Source organism: Alligator sinensis, unplaced genomic scaffold, assembly GCF_000455745.1.
Source record: "Alligator sinensis unplaced genomic scaffold, ASM45574v1 scaffold1008_1, whole genome shotgun sequence".
In the NCBI taxonomy this organism is placed as follows: domain Eukaryota; kingdom Metazoa; phylum Chordata; order Crocodylia; family Alligatoridae; genus Alligator; species Alligator sinensis.
In genome coordinates, this window is record NW_005842013.1 from 1,834,634 (window position 1) to 1,846,118 (window position 11,485).

At 47.9% G+C, this 11,485-nt stretch overlaps 1 protein-coding gene across 1 annotated transcript in view; it reads right to left on the minus strand.

The window, feature by feature from the left end:
* UVRAG (UV radiation resistance associated) overlaps positions 1 to 11,485 on the minus strand; it is a 145,286-nt gene that overhangs the window by 61,874 nt on the left and 71,927 nt on the right. The window contains exon 12 of the mRNA XM_006021963.2: positions 10,706 to 10,871. Within this exon, the coding sequence (XP_006022025.1) occupies positions 10,706 to 10,871 (166 nt within the window). The remainder of the gene's footprint in view (positions 1 to 10,705; positions 10,872 to 11,485) is intronic.

An 11,485-nucleotide genomic window follows, 5' to 3' on the forward strand; every position in this document is an offset into this window, starting at 1 on the left:
CTGCTTGCAGCCCACACGGGGCTGTCTGGAGCAGGCACAGGCAGCCTCAGGCCAGCTGTGAGCAGCTGCAGCATGGGGCGCCAGGCACGGGGGGAGCGAGGAGCTGCTTCCCTCCCCCGTGCTCAACGCCACCTTGTTACCTGGCCCCACTGCCAGGTTATGAGCGGCCCCTCACTCACAGGGATGAGCGGCCCCTCACTCACTGTGTGGCTGGTGCCCCGCGCTGCAGCCACTTGCAGCCCGTGCGGGGCTGCCTGTGCCTGCTCCAGACAGCCCCACGTGGGCTGCCAGTGCCTGCAGCAGGGAGGCACAGCCATGAGCACCAGCCATGTGATGGGCATGGGGCCGCTTTTCCCTGCGCTCAGCACCAGCTTCTTCCCTGCTGGCGAGCAGGGAGGGTCGGGGTTGTGCACTGCCCCCCACCTGTACCGCGGGGCTGGGGGGCACTGGGTGCGAGTGGGTGGGGAGCCAGTGGGAGCACAGGGCCCACACCGGTGCCCCGGGGCCAGTGCTGGCAGGGCCTAGAGCAGGGTGGCAGGAGCGCAGGGTCCCAGCCAGCAGGGGCTCTATGGAGCCGGGCCAGCTCCCCGCTCTCCCTGCTGGTGCAGCCCAGCCCAGCTCCACAGACCCCTGTCAGCCTGTGCCCCGCTTTGGGCTCCAATGGTGCTGGCCCTAGGACATTGGTCCCACGACATTGGGACACTGGTCCCAAGATAGTGTCCACGGGCAGGGCTACCCATGCAGCCCTCCACAGCCTGCCAAAACTGGGTAAGCGGCACTCCACCCGAAATAATTGCCTGCCCCTGACCTAGCCCCAAGCTCAGGTGTTCTTGTCCTGAGTCCTGGGATGCTCCAATTTTTTTATGCAAATGAGGCGCAAGGCAATTTGGTCTGGCTTCACCTCTTTCTGGGGCCAGACTAATCATATGTAACAGGCTGAGAAAGCAGCCAACAGAGGGATTAGGAGTGAAATGTTTGCCAGGTATTTAAGGTTGGTGAAGAAACAGGAATTATTGGAAATGGGAAAGAAAGGCACAGTTCAGCTGTGGGAGTGAAGAGGAAGTCAAAATGCATGCAGTGTAGTGGTTCACCACGGACTTGAAAAAGAGTCAGTGCCGAGAGGGCCCACACTCAATGGGCACTAACATATATCTTACTCAGGTGGACTGCACTAACCTTTCCTTGTGGCAAGTTCCCATCAGCATCTCAGCTTTTTGGCTAAGATCAAGCATTTTTGGCACCAAGGGAGGGTGTCAGAGCAGACTCTCCAAGTGCTGGCCCGGTACTGCAGTACCTCCAGGCCCAGTGCTTGTTCCCTCTTGGGGAACCAGCTACCTGTTTTATTATTTAAGGGACACACACACGTTCCCTCATCAGCATGTTTGTCCAATATGGGCCATGTATTTTATAGTCATCCTTAGTGTTATCTGTATTTAAATCAGCTTCATAGTTTGGTTTCTATTACTAAGCACATGCTGCTTCTGGCAGCAGTTTAATGATAGACAATGTATTTAATGAGGTTTCCTTATATGAAAATATAAGAGGGGCTTCCCCACCATGCTGATTGAAAGAAAAAAAAAAAAACATCTTGTATTTGAGTAAATACAGTAAGTAAGAAGGTAGCACTCTACATTAGATGCACCATCACTTAGCTTGGAGTTGATAAAAATTCAGAACCACAAAAAGAAGGAATTGGCTGAGCTAATTTCAGTCGTTAGCTATCCTCTGTGAGAACCTGCAGATCCAGATGACTGGAAAACAGCAAATATTGTGCCTATCCTTTAAGTAGGGGAAGGAGAATCCAGGGAACTACAGACCAGTCTGACATCAATATTTGGAAAGATCACAGAGCAGGTACTGAGGGAATCTACCATGAAACCTCTACAGAAAATGGGGATCAGCAACACTCAGCATAGATTCACCAAGAGCAGTTATGCCTGACCACCTTCTCATTAGGGATTTACCCTAATCATGATTTTGTGTTTTCTCGTGGAAACCACCAAAAAAGGGTTTCTGCGAACCCTGTGAAAATGGTGATCCCCATGATTTTGGCACAGAATCACAGGCGGAGGGAGGTGGGGTGAAACAAGTTACTAAAAATACAATGCTGGCTCACGGCCACGGTAGCCTAGCCATGCAGCCCACTTGGAAGGGGGAAGGTGCGGGGGGAACGACGGACGGACCACCATCATGGAGAGCAACGTTGGTGGCTATCCAACCTGCTGCTAAAAATCGGCAGAAAGGGTTGCCTGTCATGTGGTCCCTCCCCCTCCACCAATAGGCAGCAAGGGACAAGGCCATACAATGAGTAGCCCTCTTGGCCAAATCAGCAGCAAGGGGTGAGGCTGCCAGGACGTCATAGCCAATCGGCAGTAGGGGGAGGGGCCACTGCAAAAGACCGTGAAAATGATGCCCCACACCACAAGCAGCCTGTGATTTTTCCTTTGCTTCAGGGCGATTTAGGTAGATCCCTACTTATCATAGGAAGAAATCAAATTGACAGGCTCTGTGGATGGGGGAAGAGCAGCAGATGTGATATGTTTCGACTTTAACAAGGCTTTTGGCACTGGTCACCCACAATACTCTCATTAACAAGCTAAGGAAGTGCAGAAAGTAGTGCGAGGTGACTGGATCATCACGCTTAAAAAGAAGTCAATGGCTCAATGTTTAAGTGGGAGGAGGTATAAAGTGCGGCTCCCCAAAGGTCTGGTACCATTCCACATCTTCATTAATGATTTGAATGATGGGACTGCGTGCATGCTTAGCAAATTTGAATGATGGGACAACACTAAGTGGGGTGGAATTGCAGACACTCTGGAGGGCAGGGATGCAGAATGACAGAATGACTTGGACAGACTGGAAAAAAAAATGGTCCACAATCAATCAGATGAGATTCAATGAGAAGTGCAAAGTCCTGCACTTGGGATAAAATAATTGTGTGCACAAATATGATATAGGGCAGGGGTGGGCAATTATTTGGGCTGCAGGGCCACTTAGGCAGTTTTGATAAAGTGCTGCAGGTCCGGGGGTGGGAGGGGGCAGCCCAGCAATGGGAAAGTGGTGCACATGGTCCTATCTGACCCCGGGCTGTCTGATTTGCACCCACCACTGGGGGCTTGGGATGGAGTGGGTGAGGAGAGTCTCCCTTGGCACTGGCCTGGGAGCCACATGGGCTGGGGCGTGCTTGGCTGGATGGACAGGATGGGGCCGTGGGTGAGTGGAGAGCAGCATCCAGGAGCAGGACAGGCAGGCAGGCAGGGCTGGGCCACAATCACAATACAGTGACAGCATGGGGCCAGGATGGGTACAGCTGCTCCCCACACATCCCTGCCTCTGGAACCAGCACCCGTCGCAGGCACGCATGGGGAGTGGATCATGGTTCTCCCCAGGACCCCAGACCCACACTGTCACCACCCCACAATCCTGGCTCCAGCCTCGCCTATCCATCCTGCTCCTGGATACAGCTCCCCGCCCACCCGCAACCCCATAACATCCACCCAACCAAACGTGCCCTGCCTGCAGCCAATCTCCAAGGAGACCCTGCCCACCCACTACATCCAGCACCCAATTAGTGGGTGCAAGGAGGATTGGCAATAGCAGCCAGGCAGAGAACCACTGAGTCCAGGCACCATACCAAGTCCAGAAGCCAAATCCAGGCACCACACCACTCCCTCACCACCACACATCTGCAGGCAGTGGGACTGATTACACATGCCATGGCCCAGGCTACCCCCCATACCTGGGTGGGATGGGGCCAAGGGACCTGCCACAAGACAAATAAAATCCCTTGGAGGACCAGATCTGGCCCATGATCTTATTTTGCCCACCCCTGGTCTGGGAATGACTAGCTAGGCTGCTGTACCATAGAGAAGAACATATGGGTTACAAAGACCACAGGCAGAACATTAGCCAGCATGCTGTTCTTGTTGCAAAAAAAGCCAACAGAATACCGAGTTTTATTAAGAGGAGTGTCATTTGCAAATCAAGGGCGATTCTTCCACTCCGAGCACCAGTAAGGCTTCACCTGGAGCTCAGTGTCCAGTTTTGGGCCCCACACTTCAAGAAGGATGTGGACAGACTGGAAGGAGCCCAGTGCAGAGCCACAATAATGATCGGGGGCCTAAGAGACAGGACTTATGAGGAAAGGCTGAAGACTATGGGGGGGACTGGATAACAACCTTCAAATACCTGAAAGATGATTACACAGAGGATGGAGATGGGATTTTCTCTTTGGCATGGGGGACAGGACTAGGAGCAGTGGCCTCAACCTGCAGCTGAAGAAATTTAAGATGGCGATTAGGAGGAATTCCCTGACTATGAAGGTGTTGTCACAACCCAAAGTTGTGATTTTTGTTTTGTGTGCGCTTTGGCACTGCTAAATTGTTTTTCCCACTAAATTGCAGCTGCTTTGCACGGTGGAGTTTTCTGCTGTAAAGGAGAACCCCGGTGCAAGGGAGAATTTCCCGCCAATTTGTAGCTTTCTTTGCGTGGTGCATTTCTTTTTGCATCTAAGAAATGCTCGGTGCAAAGAGTTCCCGCCGTTTGTATTATAATTCGAGCCCCATTATTGGCTTGCGTGAAATTATGCACACGTGGCGGCTAGTGATTGGCTTGCTAGCCGTATAAAAAGCTTGAGTGGTTTCCGCCCAAGTTGGAGGACTCCACGAACACCAGGAGGAGGAGACTTCACGTCTTGTGAAGATCTCTAAGCACTGCGGAGCCTATTGGACCCAGCGCATTTAAAGCAGGCAACAGGGGTCTGATCAGCCTCTAGCCTCTCCCCGTCACCGAGCGCAATCCTCAACGTATCCCTCTTCCCTGTGCACAAACGGACCCACGGAGCCTAGCAAACTTCGTGGGAGAGAGAATAAACGGACCCACGGAGCTTCAACAACTCCGTGGGAGAGAGCGAGCTTGTCGTAGTCCTCAAACGAGGATTTAATCGGAGCTGTGCCTAGAAAACTGTCCAGCCTACACCGCGACCATCTTCGGTGTAAGTAAATAATCTTTAAATCAACCATTAAGCGTCCGTGACTAATTCTAGCGTGCCGCCCGTTCTCTCCGACCCCGCGTGCCCGGGCTGCTGGCCACAGCCCGCGTGCGCAAAAGGGCCGCGGATCGCACCCGGCCCGCACATGAAGCATGGAAAGAGGCTACCTAGAGAGGTTGTAGAATCTGTGTCTCTGGACACATTCAAGAGCAGGCTGGACACACACTTGGCTGCAATGGTTTAGGTGAGGGCTGGTCCTGCCTTGAGCAGGGGGTTGGGTTAGCTCTTTCAAGGTCCTTTCGAACCCTGCTCTTCTATAATCCTATCAATCTTCATGCTCAGACTGGGAGGCGGCACTGGTGAGGGTCTGCTTCTGTAAAACGACAGCATTTTAGTAGTTATTCCCTGTTTGAATTACTCCTTACCTAAAGCATGGGGGGGAAAAATTTCTTGCCAAGATGAGCATACGCTGGAAGTGTCACACAGTCGGCGATGAATCAGTTTTTAAAAGAGTTAGCACAAAGTTTTCCAACACAAAAGATGCTGGCATCCAACATGAGGTAAATTAAACTAGTGATGATGGACAAAAATAAATTGCTGAATTGGAAACAGACTGTTGCCTGGAGATTAGCAACTATGACCTGTTTAGTTTAACAGAGAAAACTGGACAAGCTCACGTTATATGCACAGCATAAACCACCGAGGATATCTGCAGCTATGAGACAGCCATTTACATTATGCAAATGTACTGACCGCTTGCCAAATCTTATCAATCTCAAATTTAAAAAGGCACCCTAAGCTAGTTTAAGCATGCCTGCTAGTCAATAAAGGAAGAGCCTGTTCAGGTTTTCACACCTTGTTAATGCTCATTATTATATGATTGCTTCCCTCTAATAAGAACCTAGAAATTGGCACAATCTATAGAGTTTCAGGCTGCTAAAGTGCAGAGCACTATCAGGAGCGGAGATGGGTTGGAAGGATTTGCCACCCCACCCTGTACTGCTTAACAAACTATCTGTATTAGAGCAGGGTGGGCAAAATCCGGCCTGCGGGCCAGATCCAGCCTGTAAACTGACTGGATCTGGCCCATCAGTGGGTACTTACCAATTGACTGGACCTGGCCTGCAGCTGCCCCCACCTGGGGCCAGCCCATGCCACACTCCCACCTGTGTCAGCCCTGGCACTGGCCTTGGCCCTGACCCCAGCCCCAGCCAGCACACAGCTTCCCGGCGAGACTGCTCCCTGTGCAGCTGCAGCCACCTGGGTACTGCTCAGCTCCCCCTGTCTCCAGCAGCTCCTCCTCCTGCCTCTGCTGCACTGCTCTAGATAACAGGTAATTCAGGGAAGTGATGGCCAACATGGGAAGCAGATGCCCAGCTAGGTGTGGGGTGAAGCTGCAGCCAGGCAGCTCCTGCCCCAGCACAGGGGTTCCAGCTCCCAGCCACTTTCCACCTACTCAGCCACCCAGAGGTAGCTGCTTAGCGTCCTGGGTGGGCGAAGTAGGAGGAAGGTAGCTGGAGCCCTGCACACTGAAGAAGGAGCCACCTGCCTACAGCTTCCCTCCACCTGGCTGAGCATCTGCTGCCTGGCATGCATCCCCACGGCTTCCCCAAATTGCCTGCTGCAAAGAGCAGTGCTGCAGGGGCAGGGGGAAGAGGAGCAGGAGCCACTGGAAGTAAGGGGACCAAGCAGTATCTGTGCAGCTGTGCTCACTGGCAGGGGCCACCTGCCGGGCGCAGGAGTGGTGTGGGCTATCCCGGGTGGGAGCAGGCAGGGTTTGGCCCCATGCAAAGTGCTGCAGGGACAGCCATGAGCTGGATGATGGGGGAAAGGGGAGCAGACCACACCTGCACCACACTGCCAGGGCAAGCTCTGCTACGTGGGCAACTCCCACACATTCACACAACCCCCCCCATCACACACACACCCTCCACACACTATACAACAGTAAGCCTTGATGTTGAGCTATTATGCAATTGTCTTTATATTCACTACTCAAAAAAAACATAAATCAGGATAAAAATTATTTTTTGAAATAAAATGTTATAGTAGATGTTTGATTTTTTAATATATGATTTTTTTACCTATAATTTGTTAAAATGATGTCTTCTGAAAGATGTGTATGAAAGAGCCCTCGACAGCTCACCAAAACTTGTTAAGTGGCCCTCCAGCTGAAATAACTGCTCACCCCTGGCTTAAACAATATATAATTTTGTGCTTTAAAAGGGCCAATTTGCCCAAAACAGAGAAAAATGATGAGCAAGTGATTGGGAGGAAATATTCAGAAACAAGATCTGCTACTCGATTAGTCTATAAAAGGTGCATATCTATCTTGCCTTCCAATAGGCGGTTTGACTCGAGACTCACGACTCTCTCTGCTATGAGATTGCCAAACAGCAAGAATTGAACAGCCAAGAAGAGGAGGCACAGAAAACTAACACCCAAGAGTCCTTTCCTTTGGGTGAAGAGAGCTCTGAAATGCTGAAGTTAGTTTAATACAACTTTGAATAGAGGGGAAGTTCTAGGAGACTGGAAGAGCATCATACTCAAAAAAAGCAGCTGGATGACCCTGGTAACTACTGCCCAAACATCTATCCTGAGCAAAAAGGGAAAGCTGATACTGGATGTAATTAACAGTTACAATGGACAGGCATATAAAATTCATGGAAAAAAAAATAAGTCACGTCAAACAATCCTGATTGCACTCCTTGAGACAGTTGCAGGCTTCATTGAAAAGGTAACTGTAGACCGAACGAATGCTTGTGAGTTGACTGACTTAATATTGCATTATGTTCCAATTAAAAAGAGCACTCTTCAGCAGGGCTCTCCAATTTCTAAAGGCCACAGGCCACACACCCTTCAGGTTGCACCACATGCACCCCTGCCCCCTACCTCCACTACAGTGCACATCCACAAGGATCCCTCCCCAATCACTGCACTGCATGGCCCTAGCCTCACACCGAGCACCCCACACCATGCCCTGCCGTGCTGTCCTGCACTGCCCCCGAGGCAGGTGCAGATCACGGAAGTCAGAGGAGGCTGACAACTTGGGCTACTGCTGCAGCCAGGGTGATAGGGGGACTGAAGGCTGGGCAAGAGCCTGTGGGCCACAATTTAATCGCATGGGCCGCCAGTTGGACAGCCCCGCTATACAGTATCACTAGAGCATACGCGGAACAGAGTAAGAACTGGCTAAGCAACAGATCTCAAAGTACTCAGAGGGACAACATTGGATGTTTTTTGGCAGACTTCCATAAGGGATCAGTACTTGGCTCACCATTGCGGAATTACTTCCAGATAACTCACAGAAATGGGGGAAGTGGGCAGAGCAGGTAGGATGGGGTGGGATGTAGAAATTGCTTCTGCTAAGATTTGTGGATGGCAATATTGGTTGAAAAGTAAATAATGAGCAAGACAAAGCACATTCAGAGCTGTCTGGTTCCCTTGGTAAGCTGGACCCAAAACAAAACATATTTTAAAACGCAGCCAAAAAGTTATACATTTGGGACAAGAAACAGAGCCATACTGCAGAACAGGGAGTACCTTGGATATTAGTGACTCAGAAAAGGATTTGGTTGCTTGTCAACTCTGACTCCAGTTTTGCAAAGAAACAAAACAATACAATGGGGAGAAGAGAGAAAGGCAAGATTTACCAGGGTTCAGCTGAACCCACTGTGAAACGTTTTGTCTGTCCGCACCTACCCTATGGTAAACTGAAGTTAAACAGGGACAGATTATTTATAGATTTTAGCATCAGAAAGGACCTATTAAATCATCGAGTCCGACTCCCAGCCCTGGGCAGGTAAACCCTGAAATGCCAATGAGTTATTGAAGTTTAGTGTTGCCTTATATAGGACAGAAAGAGACAGAAGGGGAAAAAAAGTTTGAAATAAAGAAAAAAAACAAGCCAAAAAACCCCCAAAAAACTTATCGTCTGATAAGTTTTCATGAGCCATAAGTTGCTCCCCCACTTTAAAACGGGATAAATATCTGTCCACGCTCCCAATGCAACGTTGCAGCTAAAGACAATGCAATCTACTGATGCATTAATATAAGAGCAGTGAGCAGAAAGGTGATTTTTGTAGTCCTGCTGTCCATATGCTACAGCTGAAAATTTAGAGAGAGCGCAAAAAAATAGCTAAGGGTTATTCAAGGGAGATGCAGTTCTTTGGGTAAATGTGATATCTTTTAAGGGTTATTCAAGGCTGGAGAAAGTGCCTCTGAAAGGAAGCTCAACCTGTTTAGCTTATCCAACAGACACAAGGTAACTTGGTTAACTTTGCTTCACAGGGAGAAAATCCTGGATCTACTGAAACACGAATCTAGCAAAGAATGGCATCTAGTCACATGGCTGGAAACTGAAGCCAGACTATTTCATTTAGAAGCAAGACAAAGCAAAAAGAAAGAAAGAAAAGTAAAAGTGATGCACTGGGACAACCCATCAGAAGTGGTAGAATCTATCTAACACTTGGAAATCTAGAGCAGACCACATCTTCTGGAAAGATACCCCTTCAAAAAGTTACTGCTCCCAGCAAAAGCAACCGGCCCAAGTTCTGCACCCCTTTATCACACAGAAGGCAAGGAAGGTGGGCTGGACTCGATGATCTTCCGAGGTCCCTTCCAGACTTAATGTCTATGAAATCTATGAAAGTGTTTTTTGGCCTCAAATCCAGATCTCTCTCAAAAGTAACCCCTTTTGAATATATTTCATAAAGGATATTCACTTCATCAGTTTAACCTTTAAAGCCAGTTTATGTGACATTTAAAGGGCAGGCCAGGATAGGGCTTAAAGGGCTACAACTTAAAAAAAAAAAAACTTCATTCAGTCTAATTCTTATGTAATCTATATTCCTATGACATTATCCTTCTAGGTTAGCCAAACGAGCAGTTATTACACGTGAAAATTTACCTTACACATACCAACAGCTGTAACAGAGCACACTGATGAGCTCAGTATATATTTCAAAGGAGACTTGCATTAATGATGTACATCTTGAAAGGTTTTGTATCAATCTTGAGAGTCAAATTAATATTGCTATTTGGACAAGGTGAATGGCAACCTTTGTGCAAAAAGTTATCTGAAGGTAGTAAAAAGGAACAGAAAATTTATGCAAGTTTGCATAAATGATCATTTCCTGTCTGCTGTGTGCCAGTTTGTGGATGGTAATGCTTCAGCTTCATAGTTCGCCAAGAGGCAAGCCAACAACATCAACAACCTTTAGCTAAACTAAGCTTGCATGAAATAACTGCTAGAATCAAATTTTATATCAGAGGAGACTACAGTAATATTTTATTCCAAATAGCAAAAACAGTAAATGTATTGTTTAGGGAGCTGTCTGTTTGACATGAATGAATATGGTTAAAATGAAGATCTACAAAACAGATTCACTGCAGTCTGCCTGGTCTGTCTGTGAGGCAGTGTTAGTTTCACGATTAGAAACTGAAGTTACCAATTTTTATTTTTAGCTGAAGACAGCAGGCCTAGGTCCTCAAACTAATGGAATTAGAACAAAACCGGAGGCATTTAAACCAGTTGGCTATACATTTCAAACCAATCCCATATTTCAAACCCATACGCCACAATGGAAAAACTCTCCTGCTAACCCGAATGCTAAAATATAACCTATATGAATACACCATGTGATTATTCTATAGGCATCTTGCTTATTCAAGGTTGTTCAGCCTTCTTGACTTATGCCTAAGTGACATACTTACTCGCGTTCTTTCTCTGTCAGTTTGTCGTTGATATTGTCTTTGATTGCAGACCTGGAGCCCTTGTGAATTATGGGATACCTGAGTGGCACTTGTAAGAAATAGGAAATCATTGAGACCAAGTGAGCAGTGTAGCCCAGAGCAACAGCAATGCTTCCATCGTCTTTTGCTGCAAAGGGAAGAAGAAAAGAAAAATGGTCTTTCCCCAGCCAAATTTTACTAACATCATATATTTATTTAATGAACATTTGGCCTAGAAAATTCCCTTGCACACACACTGCATCACTTATGTTATGCCCGAGCTTTTAAAGATGCAAAGCTATATAGCTGGGCACTAAACAGCAAAGTTACCAAGCATTTTACAGAAACTTTAAGGGCACTGGATCAGGTCACCGTGTCCCAGACAGACTGTTCAATAAAGGAATGTATATTTAACTGTTCAACAAGAGAAGATGCGATACTATGTTTCCAACATAGTATTTAACATTTTAATAAGAGTGTGATTGAATAACTAATTAAATACGAATAAACAGAAACTTTTTACTTTAAATCCGTTCGTCAACTTCAGTCCATCATTTGCATGTTGTGCTGAAAGGTGGCATCAGGCAGGCAATGACTTGGGCCTGAAAGTCCAGACACACTTCATTTCAAACTGCCAGGGCAAGAGTTTTCAGCTCAAGTCTGAGCTGAAAGTTTTTTTATAAAAATGGATTCTGAAGACAGAGTTCAAGTCTTTGGGGTTCAACATTTCTCTGCATACCTCACGCTCACAGCAGAGAATGC